The sequence below is a fragment of the Varanus komodoensis genome, unplaced genomic scaffold, assembly GCF_004798865.1.
Source record: "Varanus komodoensis strain SLA01 unplaced genomic scaffold, ASM479886v1 scaffold12, whole genome shotgun sequence".
NCBI classification, from domain to species: Eukaryota; Metazoa; Chordata; class Lepidosauria; order Squamata; family Varanidae; genus Varanus; species Varanus komodoensis.
The window spans coordinates 5447354-5463227 of record NW_025335349.1 but is presented as its reverse complement, the minus strand read 5'-3'; the positions used below and the strand labels follow the sequence as shown (position 1 = coordinate 5463227).

The 15874-nt window shown below is 37.6% G+C and overlaps 1 protein-coding gene across 1 annotated transcript in view; it reads right to left on the bottom strand.

The window, feature by feature from the left end:
- Positions 1-13865, bottom strand: part of ADGRB3 (adhesion G protein-coupled receptor B3) — a 499090-nt gene extending 485225 nt beyond the window's left edge. Inside the window, exon 1 of the mRNA XM_044421464.1 lies at positions 13112-13865. Within this exon, the coding sequence (XP_044277399.1) occupies positions 13112-13865 (754 nt within the window). The remainder of the gene's footprint in view (positions 1-13111) is intronic.
- Positions 13866-15874: the final 2009 nt, after the last annotated feature.

Here is a 15874-nt window from a genome sequence, read left to right as displayed (position 1 = left end):
AGATGTTGAACCCTCTCTTTCCCCCTTTACACAAAGCTTTGCTTATGAACCCTTTGAGGTCTGTCTCTGGAAGGAGGGGCATGGTGAACTGGGCTGCCTGCAGTCTGGACCTCTGTTTGGGCCAGCATGCAGCTGTGGCAATGGACCCTTGGGACCATCTCCTCAGGAGGCTGACATTCTCTATCCAAGAGACGACCCAATTCCAAACCTCCTCCTCCTGGATGTTTTTGTCTGACTTCTCCTTCATTCCCAGGTGGGGAGACTAGGCCCCCTGGTTGTTCTTGAACTATTTTCTTCCAGAGCAGTCTCAGACTGGTATGGAGTGACTGGGTCTATAAGGTGCAGGCCTGTCCGTTCCAGCAACGATTCTGTTATCAGAGTTTAAGCTTGGAGCCTCATCTAGTTCAGCCAACTCCCCATAATCCTCAGACTCTGATGTATCAGTTCCACCAAAACAGTCAGCTTCTCGTGTGCACATGGGAATCTCGCTAGAATGCGAGCGCACAACAGTTTTCATGACAAAGTAAGGCTCATTATAGATTATTTAAGTCACAGGGTACTACAGTGCATGCTGGAAATGCTTTCAACATGCAACCCTTGTTCAGAGGTTGTCATGTTATGTGTACCTGGCTATCAGGGGTTAGGCTTGAAACAAATTTTCATACACTTTTACTCTGACAAATATTCATTCATAAATAGTTTCACTGTAAAAAGATTTGGTATATAAAATTATTCATCTTAGCAACTGAAACAGTAAGGCTGTGGTTTAACAAGTAATAAATTAAACAATGGAAGCAATAGCAGAACCTTCCAACAACCCTTTTCTGAGTGACTTGTCTTCTCAGAAAGGGCTTGTATCAAGGATAGCAAGCAGTATTGTCAGTTCAGGTTTTTCTCTTTGCTTGATATGCCCCTCCATGGGTATTCTGTAAGGGATGCTATAAAATTAAGGGAAACTAGCCAACAATAATCACCTAAGTATATTACCATCTACAGTGTTTAGACCATGACAAACTCCTCTTCCCAAAATGGATTGCTGTTCCATCTACCAAAATACTTTAAAACACGATTGTATCTTTACGTATGCTATCTTGTCATATTCAGCCACAAAAATGAAGAAATCGGATTTCAGTGTACAATGCAATGTAAGCAGGTTGCATCCTGTACAGACAATGTTGCTGTCAAAGTGTGTATAACATATATATGCCTACACGTTTGTCTACCAAAGGTCCAATAGCATTCTATTCATCATGGACAAAACTACACTTCCTAGCATTAATGTTCCATTATTTATACCCTCACAGAAAGATTTTTCAGACATTTTTGTTAAATATTTTGGATCCTCTATGTTATTTATTTCCCATTTTTAAGCAAAACATAACTTAGATTATTTCCCATCTCTTTTAATGGCAAAATCTTATATGATGTGTTAACATTTTTCATTTTTTTAATTCTAATAAGGAATAATAAAGATTTCTTAGATGCCTTAGATGGGAATCAAGATAATTCCCAATAGAATCAAAACATACTAAATTTAACACAGCCACAATTATCCACTAAAATACAACAGTCCCATAAAACAACTAAAGCATAAGAGACAACCATAAACAATTCTGATACATTATTGCACCATATGCTGTATTGCCCCATTTCCATGGTTCTAATTATTTCCTTAGTCTCCCTCTATTAAACCACAGTTAATTCATCCCTTTCTACTCAGTCTTCCTACCTCCCAATTTTAATATGAAAACCTTTTTTATTATCATAACTCCTTGAGCAAGCATATAAACTTTCTTTTCTCTTTTCCCTGCAAGCTTCAACTGATTCTGATATTTTTGTTTGGCTTTCTCCTCTCCCTCGAATTTCCAGGGCAGGACTCAATGGTTATTTCTTATCATGTCTCTCAATGCCAGGAGCTATTGCTGGCATAGGAAAACCTGGGTGAGATACTGCAAGTAAGAGCATGACTATTTTTCTCACTTCTGCTCATGGTAAATGACCTTATATATCCATGTTTTGGAGGTTTCAATGGAAAAAGTTTAGAATATCATATAACATATAACTTCCCATCAAAATTGATAGTTCTTGTTTTTAAGAAAGTGTAACAAAATCTGTAACCGACAGCATATTCACAAATCACTATAGTTTCTAAATTTGCAGTTTCCCACTAGTATATTGGCTTCCTCCACCTACTTTTATATTTCTTGCTAATAGTAAATACAAATAATGCCCAGTAGAATACTGTTGTGACCTTTATTCTGTTACAATTACTGTAAATTTACAAAGGAACAGCTAAACTTTAATTTCTGATTTAAAGAGCCACAACAACTTTGAATGTGGATGCTTTGATAGAGCCTATAGAGTATGACTGAATAAGCTTAATAAAAATTAATTCCCTTGGAAGAAAGAACTCTTCTCTGAATAAATTACTTTCTGTATATTGAAATGTTAAACAGATCATTCTAGTACAAATTAAAACTGAAAACTGAGCACTGCAATGCTGATATTTCTAGATGATAATATTAAAAATAACTTTGGAGAATATAAAAGTAATTCAAAAATTCAATACAAAAGAAATGAAGAAATACTTTTTATAGATTACTGTGCTGTCAGTCAATATGTGCAACTACCTCATGAATTCAGTGGCAATTGTATGCACATGTTAGAAAACTGTATATGTGAACTGGGAACTAAATTAAGCCACAATTTTCCTGTTTAGCCATTGCAACATTTTTGTATTCTCTCCAAGGAATCAACTTCAAGTTTTTACAGTTTACCTGAAATGCTGCAATCTAGAATGCTGCAGTTAATTCTAGAAGCCCAAAGGAATTATGCAGCAGCTCATAAAATGCTCAGGTGATAATGACAACAAGGAAAGACAAGGAATAGTTGTTCAGGTCATAGGAGGTTTCAGCCCTTCTAGTTTGCCCACCTTTGAGAACAGTCAGACTGGCTGCAGAAGGGCAGGGGTCTCTCAGTGATTACGCCATGCTTATGAACACACATCTTTGCAATCCTTCAGAACAAAATAAGGACAGGTTATTCCTAGAAGTTTTCCTTGATGGGTTTGATGCAGTTGTATTATGGAAATTGCTTTAGTTTGGCTCATTTTAATCCTACTGTTTGGCTCATATTAGTTATTAAATCGTTAACTGGATTTTAGTGAATTACTGATAAATTATTAATTTGTAATTAATAAAATTACCCTGTAAGGTGAACTGTGTCTTTATATGACAGGCAGGCAGGCAGAGAATGCTACAGGAGCCAGTACTTTTTAAACAATTTTTATTCTAAGACAGACTGCCAGATAAATATGCAGAAATGAATTACTTCTTGTTAAAGATGCAACTATCATCTCTAATAAAGGCAAGTTTTTTGGTTTATAAGCCAATGTATATTTTCAATGTTGTGTAAAACAGACACTCAACATAGACTGCAAGGTAGGTATTAAAACTGACAAGCCCTTCTCAGATGATCAATTAAATAATAACAATAATAATCCTTTTCAGGCAGCATATTAGCAAATACATGTAATATTTAGCCATATGATGTTTTATAAATAGTGCTGGGCAACTGTTATTCTTATTTCTATTTTTAGGATTAAAACCATCCTGAGACATCTAAGTACGGGACAGTATAGAAAAGTTTTAAATAAATAAATGTCAATTTAATGGATCCTCTCTAAATATGAAATAACATGGTCAATATTAAGCAACTGCAGGGACTGTAAGACTTTAGCAAGGTTTTTTCACCGTGGAAAAGCTATGATGGGAGTAGACTATAACACATCCCTCCACCAGAATAGCTTCTGGCAGGAAAATGGGGAAGAGGTAATTCCCCTCCCTGCTGTAGCCCTATAGCCACTCTTAACTCTCCCTCTGCCCCAGAGGGGACTGAAGAATGAGGAGAGAGGGAAAGGCCCATTTTATGCATGAACATCAACTCAGACAATGTTGAATTTCACTCACAGCCTACAATATATGCTTGGAATAATCACTCCAGGGGTGATAAAACAGAAATAGGTTGTTGGAGTAACAGCAGGCCCAAACAGGCACTGCAAAGGTAGCTCATTTTTCTATGTGGACTATCAGCTTTGCTGGAACTAGTAAAAATAGCAACTGGAAAATAGTTGGCTCAGTCCTAGCTGTAGCCCACAGTGTGAAAACCTATCAAACTAAAATCTACAACAATTGTTACTTTGGTTGTTGTATTATGAAATAACATTTGGGCATAATCTAATGCATGTTCAGACAAGTCCTACAGTTTCCAGTATCCCTTGCAAATGCATGACTGCTGAGTACAGGATCAGCTCTGATGATATTATCAACCTGGGCCAGCCTTCACACAGCAACAGTGCACTACAGCCTGCAGCACCCCTACTGTTTCCTGGTGAGGAAAGGTATGGTTGGGAAGGCCCCTCTCCTCTCTTGTTGTTTAATGGCCAGCTCATCATCCCCCACTGATTTGTGGGATTTCAGCTTCTAAAAAAGGAGTTGGGAATGCCATCCGGATGCATCTGTGCATACACTGAAAGCATACTGTGTTACTGCTCTAAGTGTAAAACCTGACACACAGTGACTGAGGCATATTCATCAAATGTTTTTTATGAATTCCATTGCAAGATCAGAAGAGAACTTTGGTTATTGTAGTTTAAAGCAAAATCTTGTGTTGAGTCATAAATAAGGTCTAGTTCTATTCCATGTGTTTGAGTTATTAAATAAAATCCTCTAATTCTCCTCTGTACTCCACTTCTACAGAGCAATCAAGGGCATCTGGTGAAATGGGTTTTAGTTCACCAAAGCTTACGTTACAGTAAATTTGCTAGTCTGTGCATGGTATTGTATGTTTGCAGCTCTACCGTAAGCATAGTTCTTTCTAAGTAGTAGGAGGACTGTCATGGAGAGTGGGTTAGAGAATGGGTTGAGCAGTAGGGGAAATCCACACATGGAGCAGTAAACTATCACTGTCATTTAGATTTCTCAGATAATTTTCCCAAAGAGATTCAAGACAACTTACAACAAAATTAACATATGCAAATATGAAAACAGTTAAAACCATTATCCTCTAAAATACAGCCACCCCATAAAACAATTAAAACATTAAAGACAACCATGAATAATTCAACTGATGCATTAAATAATCCATCCTATGCCATCAACACCTGGGAATAGAGAAAAGTTTTAACCTGGTGCTGAAAAGAAAACAAGCTTCAAGGGAAGAGCATTTTATTAATGGTATGGGTGAGGATCACTGAAACAACCTTCTTCCTTGTCACTACCTATCATAATTCCCTCAGGGAAAGCACCTAGAAAAGAGCTGCCAATGTTTATGGTAGAGTATGAGTTGGCTCTGTCAAGAATTGAAGTCCTGATCCATATAAGGCTTAACATAAGAGGAAAGGAACAGACTACATCATCTTTTTAGTTTTTCAGGTGCCTTTCAGGACCCTTTGGAACTGCATTGGAGAACTGCAGGGAGAAGGGAAATCATAAAAAATTCCTTCCTCCTTATTATGCTGATGCAAGCTTTTGCTGGATCAAAGATCGCCCACCACCAGAGAAACAGTTCGCTGTGGTTGTTGTTGTTACATGCCATCAAGTCATCTCTGACTTATGGTGACTCTACCAGTGAAAGTCCTCCAAAATGTCCTGTGCATGACGGCTCAGGCCAGTGTTTCCAAGTTAAAGGCTGAGGCTTCCTTTATGAATTTAATCCATCTCATATTTGGCCATCCCTTTCGTCTCCAGCTTTTTACTATACCTAACATGAATGTATTTTCCAGTGAGTCTTGATTTCTTACGATGTGCAAAAAGTATGATAGCATCAGTTTTGTCATTTTTGCTTCTAGAGAAAGTTCTGGCTTGATTTAATCTAGGACCTACTTATTCATCTTTCTGTTGGACCAGATTATTCACAAAACTTCTGCTCCAAAGCAGTAATGAATATATTATCGTCCCCTCTGTGATGAGCAGGACTTTCTGCTACCATGTCACGGATATACTGAATGAGATGCTGTTTCATTGTTCTGTGTTGCTCTTCCTCCCATGCTTATTCACTTAAAAGTCAATTTGGTGTTGCACAAAAGAGGCACAAATTATCATGTGCTTCCCTCAGTTAACAGAAATTGTATAAGTTTACTTCTGTGAAAGTATGCAAGTTTAAAATGTGTAGCTTTTAAATGCATTACTTCTCTAATGCTGTTATGCTTTAACTGATTTATTGTTTTGTTATACCTTTCAAACTCTTGCATGAATTTTAAATGGGAAGATATACATAAATGGTCTGAAATTAATTAAATAAACAAAATTAAGTAAAGCTACTTTAAAACAGCAACAATACCAGTCAGATTTTGCTGAAGCCTACTAGGGCTGGTTTCCCTTGGGCTCAGTCTAGAAGAGAAAGGTGTATACATCCAATCAAAATATGGTGACCACTCAACAGCAGTCCCTACCCAGCCTAACACAGCCTGTCCTCTGGAATTCATTGGAAGATCTTAAGGTTCCAAACCTATGCATATTTAGGCAGAAACCAAAGCCTACAAGTCTGAACATTTCCAAACCAGCCTGCCGAGAACTGTACCATCTCCTCTCATGGCCATCAGTAGGTTCACTTAGCAGCAAGAGCTGCTACTTTCAATAAGGAAGTAGTAAAATGGAATTCAGAAACCTCAGCTCCATTTGCCAACAGATAATTAGCAAGGTATCAACTTGACACATAGTTTAAATCATTCTAACATTTAAGAGTAAGGAATTGCAGATGCATACACCTGTTTATATTCACAATTCACTATTCACTCAGGGATATGCATGCAGAATTATTTTGCATGGTATACTTCTCATCTGGACTACAGCATAGCTGTATAAAGACTGCAACACCTGAAACTCTTACTAAGTGCTTATGGTTTCATTACTGTCCACACTGTTATTTTCAAATAGGACAATGTGAAAAGACTATCTGTAGTTCAATTGCTGACTGAAAGAGTATTCCATAAACAAATTTAGTGAATGCCAAACATGGGACTGGGTCACAAGAAATGTGAATTGAACAAAAACAGCTACTGATATCATTTCATAAACTGTTGTCTAAATATTAGCAATAGGCTTTGCACACTATTTTAATAGGTAGGTTCTGTAGCACTACAAAAGGTTCCACTTCAGCCTGAAGAAGCTCTTGCTCAAGGGGAAAAAATTCTTGGATTTAGCTGTACTTTCTCATGCAAGAATTCTTCCAGTAGAAAAAGAAATTCTGCATTCAGAATGGCACTTCTGAAATCAACCCCAATTTTCCAAATATATAACTCAGAGATGATCATCACACAGGGAAGCACCAATATGTATGTATATATGTATGTATGCAACTTCTATAGCCTCAATCACTGACACTCTCTGAGTCATTTACAATAATATGCTTCAAGTTGTGCAGTTCCCTTAAAATATGCAGTATAAACAAAGACTTGGAATCATAGAACCATACAATAGTAGAGTTGAAAGGGGCCATGAAAGCCATTGAGTCCAACCCCCTGCTGTTGCAAGACACCATGTTACACCATCCCACTCAAATGGCTGTCCAGTTTCTTTCTGAATGCTTCAAGTGTGGGAGAGCCCACCACCTCTCTAGGCAGCTGGTTCTACTGTTGTATTGCTCTGACAGTAAGGAAGCTTTTCCTGATGTTCAGTCTGAATCTGGGTTGTCACAACTTGAATTGATTATTCCTACACTCTGGCATCAGCAAGAAGAGATCTTGACCTTCCTCTTTGTGACAGTCTTTGAGGTACTTATCGAGGGATATCTGGGTTGTCGCAACTTGTATTGATTATACTTGTGGTACCTTAAAGACTAACAATTAAGTTGTGGCATAAGCTTTTGTAAATATGTAGTATATCAATACTGTTGCTTTCATTTATCTTTAAGAATGTGATCTGAAAGAATTAAAATGGTGGTTTACCCAAACTAGTTTTATTGGCCTACCTTTCGTTTCATATTTTAGAGTCCAGAAATCCAGAGCCAGGAAAATTACAACTGCTTGCAGATAGGCAGCAGGCTTATAAATAAAAGGGAAGACTTACATCAACAAATTAAATAAATGATAAATCAATTTAAGTTAAACCAGTAGTGAATTAACCTTTTTCATATGAAGTCACATAATAATTCTAATAGGTGTGTTCAAGTTCTTACACAGTATTAACAACACTTGTCTCAGTTCTCACCATAGTTCAGTCTTAAGCCTGCATGTGGGAAATTATTCCAAAATTTATGCCAGAGAACAAGTATCTCAGTATTTATACCCAAAGACTCAAAATATCAAACCATTAAAAAGTTTGTTAGATACATATTGAAATACACAGATTATCAAGATGGGAAAAAAACTGTAAGAATTGCCTTGTTTGCTGAACTGTATATTTAGGCTTAATTCAAATTCTTAAATCAGATACTTGATATAAATACTGTATTGCTGAGTACATGACTTGGATGCATTCACTGCCCATACATTGCAAATGACACTGCTTGTTAATGACCATACAGGACTCCTCATCTGAAGTTGATGGTGCAGAGAAGTATCTCAATTTGAACTATTCTTGCAATTTATTTGAAAAGTTTTCATTTTCTGTCCGATAAATTAATTGAAATATATTAAAAAGTGGGTATCAATTAAAATACAGAGCACTTTTGCATAATTTATTATATTTATAATCCACTTTCTTCCCTATTGCAAGCAATCCCAAAGTGTCTTATATGGGCCTCCTGCCTTTCCAATTTTTAACCTCAAAACAACCCTGTGGTTAGGCTGAGCATCACTTAATGTTCCAAAGTCACCAACTGAGCTTCATGATCCAAGTGGGGTCTAGAACCTTGATCTCCCAAGGCCTAGTCCACCTTTCCAACCACTACACCAAAATAGTATTTGTTGTGGTAATAAAAATTTGAATTTACATTTAATAAAAACTGAATCCTCTAGTGCCTCCTTTGGGTCTGTGCTATCATTATATTATCTATTATTACAAAACCACTGAAGAGTTTCATGATTTCAGGCAATACTGGAGTCTTTGAAGGAAAACTCAGCTGTAATGTCTACTAAGCTGAAAAGGCTAAACCACCATAACCAATTCTATTATCACTGCCAGAAAGAGAGTTCTGTGTTCATGTAGATTTGTCCATTCCAAATGTTTGATAAATATCTATATTTTTATGCCATACCGGGGGAGGGGGAGAGAATACCCTGAAACGTTTTCAGGTCAAACTCAGGATTTGGGCCATATACCTTAAACCTAAGGTAGTACCCAGTTAACCCTTCCCACTAATGGAAAGCCTTCTGTCAGCAAAATAGGAAGAGGACAGCCACCCACAAACTCTCAAAATCAGCTCCAGAGAGTTGAGGGACCCATTAGAACAGATACTGGCATTTGGACAGAGAAGAATAAGAGAACAGAGATGAAGTGTCACTTTGCATAAATGCAAATTCACTTGGACAGTGTCTCATTTCACCTTACTAAGCAACGTTCATATAAATGTCATGCACATAAACAGAGTAGATTGGTTTCAGTGGTATCATTCCGCTTATTTAACTACTTCTGTCAAAAGAACTGGGTTAAGGGCAACAGTTCCTCCCCCAAGTGCTCTCACTGGGTTGGAAAACCCTATAGTGCAGATGTTTGAGCGGCACTGAGGGCTACACTGGGCAACAGAGGAAGAAACTCCTCTGCTAGTTGTGCTGGTAGATGATTTTGGACTTAACCCAGTGCTCTTAACCTTGTACTCCCACACAATAGGGTTATGGTTCTTCTGTCTACTAAATAGTCTTCGACTCTCTGTAAAAACATGAATGAAACTTGAATTTGAGAGATGGTAAAATACGTTTCAATATAGTAAAATTGTACTAATAAAATTCAGGTTTACAAAATACAAAAAAGATTATTCGTCAAGGTCTAAAAACCATACAAAAGGAAATAAAGCTTTATGTTCTGGAAAAAGACATAGAAGCTTTGTTTTTAGGTTAATGTGGTATAAGATTTGCTAATGTCATGAGATTATTATTAATGACAAATAATAAATAATGTTAAATGAAAGTGAAAATCATTTCTGTGTGCTAGGATGTTCTCATTTTAAAACAGAGGAATAAAATCCACCAGCTCTCTTTCTCTGTTCTACTAGATCCATTGCCATTAGCACTGAGTCACAATTTCTGCCTACATTTAAAAAAAATGGTAGAAACATATATTTGGCAAACTTAATTGACACCCACACATGTCTTGATTTCGTAAGTATCCTGTAGCTTACGTAGAATGGATGTTGAGAGAAGCACATACAAAAGGAAAGGCATCTCTTTTGCAATTAAAATTTAATTACTCCCCAAATACAGCGGCTGAAAAATGAGACTATAAATGCTTTTGCTGCATGGCCTCTACATTCAATGAATGACTGCTCCATCTAAAGCTCTGTGGGGGTGATAAGCCCCAATTTGCTAAAGTGTGCTAGCTGTCAGACTAGCTTAGAAGACTTTCCAAAGCATCCTTAGGTCTGACTTCTGCTATATGAGCACTAAGATTGCCAGATGTCCTTTACGCTAAAGGATATGCTTTGCTTTGAAGGAATCTCCCAAATATGACAGCTTAACTGATTATCATGAGTGCACACAAAATGCTCCATAGGATTCCTGTCAGAGCTCTCAAATATAACTTTATAAAATTTTGAACTATAAATGTAAGATGGCTAGAAAACAACCATCTATATTACATTACCACTTTCCAGTATTGCTTCCAATAAAGGAAACCTGTATTTCTGGTAACTTTCATGTAACTTCAGTTCTGTGCTAACAGAGAATCCAACCATCTTCATTAGACACACCCTCCATCAATCCCAGAACTATCTTAATGCATCCATCACAAACACAACCAACAAGCTGTCTGAAAATCTACCCACACACTTTCCTTCAATTGTGTTAAACAGCAAACTGGCTTGCCAGCTGTTGCTTTTCTATAAAAACTGGTCTTTGGGGAGTAAGGACAGTGGAAGAAAGATTGTGGCTTTCCTGTTGCCATCAGGAATGGGTTAAAGTCCGCAACTGGTCCCAAAAACAATTACAGCCTTCAAATGCTAATAGGTTCCCACTTCTTTCTGCAGTTTAATTGTCTTAACAGTCAGCTTCAAGCATCACAAATGGGGAGGGGGAGATTTCTTATTCTAAGGGACATTAATTAGCTGTAAATGATGTTAAATACCATCCCTGCCGTTACAAGGGCTTCTATGGGATCTTTAGAAGAAACAAGCATTTGAGTAATTTAAAATCACTTTGTAGTTTTCATCCCCAGCTGCAGAGTATATATGGAAAAATACTGACCCACTGGAAATCAAAACAGGGTTCTTGCTCCCTTACTATTTTACTCTAAATATATTCCTTCCCCACCTCTCCCTGCCCCCATATTGGAGACTACCAACTTGCACCCACTTGTAGCCTGAGTGTAGCTGAGCTATTCTGCCCCTGCCCCCAACCCTAAGAGTATCTTTGGCAGTGCAGCAGTTTGAGCAGCATCAGCTTTTCTTCTCCCACACCACTCAGCCTTGGCTGCCCTTAAAGAAAATCCTCACAGAACAACGTGTCAATTTTGCATTCCTTTACAAAGGCAACTTCTATTAGGGAGATCGGGAGCTTGGCTCTGCCTCCCCATAGACAGAGAGCTTTGTGACCATGTAGAAACCAGGGAGAGAGAAAACATTTCCTGTATTAAAATGCAACCTTCTTCAGCACAGAAAGCTATGCTTGGATATGGGAGAAAATTCTCTCTCCTCAGTTTCAAGCACACATAAATATTCACATGTCAGTTCCAACCACCCTATATAACTTTACATTGAAGAGCTAGACTTCTTGTTTGTGAAGTTTTTTTTAAACCATACCACAGAATATAAATTATATACAGAACCCTGCTACATTTTAGTATTTTCTGTCATTATACCTCTAAGCAACAGCAAATTCAACAACAGTGGATTTATATGCCACTATCCTATATCTGTAAAATTTTCATTCTGTGTAGCTTTCAGAACTAGTGTTTATTTCCATAAGATTTTACTACATTTATATTTTCTTTATCATTGGACTTTTCCATGAGCATCCAGAGTAAAATGGCATGTGAAAAGTGACTGGATGAATCTTTAAAATGAGATTAGATGGGTGGCACCTAAAAGTGCCTTGAAGTTCTCAAGATCTTCTGTGACCCAGCTGTCTGCTTCAAAAAAAAGTACAGGGGAAGCAGCAACAAACAATGGTATTAAAAGATAACTTCCATATCATATCTAATTCTGATACCATTATCTCTTCTGGAAATTTTCCTGCCAAGGGTAAATATGAACAGCAGCTGGTCTACTTTTGAGTCTCTCTACAGGCGAAAGAGGATGTGCTGAATTTCCCGCAAAGTGTGTACTTTCTAAAGTCTAGCCTAGGGTTGCCAAATGATCTTACTTACAGATAATTACCAAAGTTTCATAGTGAATGCTTTCTTCATCCAACATACCTCAAAACAGATTTTACAAACAGCTTTATTTTCTCCCTGGCAACACTAATCTAATACTGATGGTAAGCACTAAAATTTAATATTCATCCTGTTCTGCAAACAATTTTTCAGCTACTGCATTGAATGTAGTCCAGATTGTTATCCCATCCCCTCAGCCTTAGGAGTCCTGGCCAATCTGGACCTTTGGAACTTTGTTCAGGTTACCCACATGCCTTTGGAAATACCTTCCTTGCAAAGCCAAAGCAACAGGATCAGCGTGAATAAGCATATGGTAGCTGGGTGGTTGCAGTAATAACAAGACAGAGAATAACTTGGCTCCCAATCTGTCACCATTATTCTAAGCAGAACTGAGGACAAAACCAGAAGTCCTCAGTAAAATATGAGGGAACTCTTTCATGGAAATATAAGTACTTTGATATCAGATTAAATAAGAAATCATAAACAAATCCTCCCACTTGGAAGGAATCCAGAGGATGAGTGTCCGCAGACCTTCAAAAATCCTTTCATGCAGGCAGCTGGTGTAGAGTGCAACTCATCCTTATGTATCAGCAGAATCAAGAACAAAAAAGGAGCTGTGGAACAACTGAGCCCTCCTGAAGAGCACCTACCTTCCTTTGGTGGCCGCTTGGCTTCCCTGGTGAGATTGCAGACTTGGGTGGTTTGCAGTTCCTGGGTGAGGCAGCCTTCCGTCTGCTCATTGAGAGGCAAGACTACATTATTGAGCAACACCAGGGAATGATCGTCTCCCCCCCATTCTCCCAAGTGCTGAGGGCAGGTGCATTTTGTATACATGATCCCACAGGACTCGGTTCTCCCATTCTCAGATTTCAAGCAGCTCTCCAGCCAAGTGCATAATACATGGCAACCAAACTGGCTTGTGCTCACCTTGTTCAATACCAAAAATTCAAAGAAAGATTTCTGTTCATCTTCCTTTTTGTATAATCCTATTAAATTGAAGGGGTAGACCCGGCGTATCTGAATGAAATTCTTGTCATATTGCAGAAATACAAAAGCATTCTTGGAATCACACAGCTGCATTATAGAATGATTATTCTTTAAGAGATCCTTAATTTTTTCATGGGAAAAATGATCAAACTGATAAGCCAGCAGAGAAAAGTTAGAACAGGTGAAGTCCCTTTTGGAAAATTTCAGGTAAATACTATATTTGGTTGGATCTGGGTTTTCCAGTGTCCAAGTGCAGTTTGTAAAGTTTTTGGGAAACATTTCACTCAGAGAATATGATCCATAAATCACCCCCTTCACTAGCGTTGAACACCAGAAGTCTTGGGCAGCATTAAATCCAAACATAACCAGTAGATAGGTGGAAAATATATAAATCAGCAAATTACGAACAGCCTTCATCCTATGTCATTTGGCCTGCAGAGAAGGAAAGGAAAAGGAAATGCAGGTCGAATGCTTCATGCAATGAAAATTATTCTTCTTCCAAAATTTCAGCCAGATGTTTTCAACATTCCCGTCAGAATGTGCAAATAATCCCCACCACCACCATAAAGAACAGGTATTTTTTCTTAAATTGTAACACAAGGAAATGTAAGATGCTGTGTGAATAGTGCCACCATGTGGTCAGCCAAACTATCAATTTTCCCATATCCAAATTTTTTAAAATAACATTTGTTACATTATTAATTGGAATACCTCCTCTTGTTTAGCACATACACAGTTTGGCAGGACCAAGTCTTTCAACTCCAAACTAATGTCCAGTAATCTTTATTTAAACATGAATATCATTTTATTTTTAACTAAAGGAGCATTTCTATATAATAACTTCACATGCAAGAAAAAAGCTGCATACAGCTAATCTTATACAATAGCTTTTCTATTTAGTTTTAGAAATAGTTGGGGGTTACTTACTGTCATTTAAAAGCTGAGAAAATTCTAATTTGCTATAGATGGGTTATTATCTCACATATGGCTGCAAGCCATTGCAGTAGCAACCTGGTTATATTAAGATTATATTTAAAAAGAAAATCTGGATCATTGAGAATCGTCAATTTATTAATAGGCTGGAAGTATAATCTTCCTAAGAAATAAAGCTAGTTGAACAACAAGAACTTTTTCTGGCTATCAGAATAACTGAGATTCATAATTTTGAATGCTGCCATTTTTGTGTATACAACCTCTTGGGAAGTGTCTCTTTAATGTAACCAAAAATGGGGCTAGACAGTGTTTCTGTGCTGTAACATCCCTCTGGAAAAGACCTGGACTAAGTACCTTGGTTATATCTTGACCTTTGTTACCAGCATTTTTTAAACACGCCAGGTACCAACTCTTGTCTCTACCACTTGCATCTCGCAATACAGCAATTACTTGAACCCCCTCTGTACCTAAATTTTCAACATGCTTGTCTCAAGTACAGATTTAATTAAAGGATGTGAGTCTTTGGTAAATTTATCTATGGAACATTCTAAATATGATATTGCACATTTTCAGCATTAATATGCATTCATTTGTTTAGCTTCTGGTTATCTTGGCTCAATTTTTAAGAGAGACACATGATTGAAGTGATATGAAGTTAATATCTTTAAGATATGCAGTTGGCATAGGTAACCTTTTCCATTGTTTGTTTGGAAACAAACATATAAAGAGTTACTGAGTTTTTGACACTAATCTCAGTTGCACTCTCTGGCTTTTTCATCTCCACTCTGAATGACCAGGCATCTCCCACCCCCAATTGCGTAATGCTGAACAAATCAGAGGATTCAGTTGCCTCAAAGAGATTTTGTGCTTCCCAGATTATAAATTGCAGGCTCTAAACACTGAGAGAAAGAAGCAACTCTTAATTCTCTTTAAATCTGTAGTTTTAAACAGGGGCAGGGGGCGGAGTGGAGGTACAGTAGTGGAAATTAAGCTCTTCATGGAACTGCCCAAGCCATTAGATTTTTCTCTTTGCAATGCATCATAATATGAAATGGCTTCTTTGCAAAACTAGGGTAAGATGGGTCATTTCAAGGCTGAGACATAAGAAAGTTGCTTATTGGTATATTTTGCAAATAATCACCTACTTTTTACCAATGTGGCTGGAGCACTTTGCAGGCATTGCAGCTCTGCGCAGTATTATTTGGGAGGGTCTAAAGGCACTGAAAGACAATGTGGCATAAAAGCACTAAATTAGGAATTCTATCAGTGAGAGATCTATCGCAAAATTTGATGGGAGCGGGTTTGCTTTGTTCAAGATGATAATCTTGAGGAATGAAGAGGGACACCCAGGAAAGAAAAAAAAGAAAGAAAGAAAGAAAGAGGGAGAAAAGGGGGGGAAAGAAATGCAAACGTCTGCAGAGCTGGGCTGATCTTCATTAAAAAGATTGGTCAAAGGGGCAGCATTTTGTCTTTGCTGCTAGAACACGAAAGCG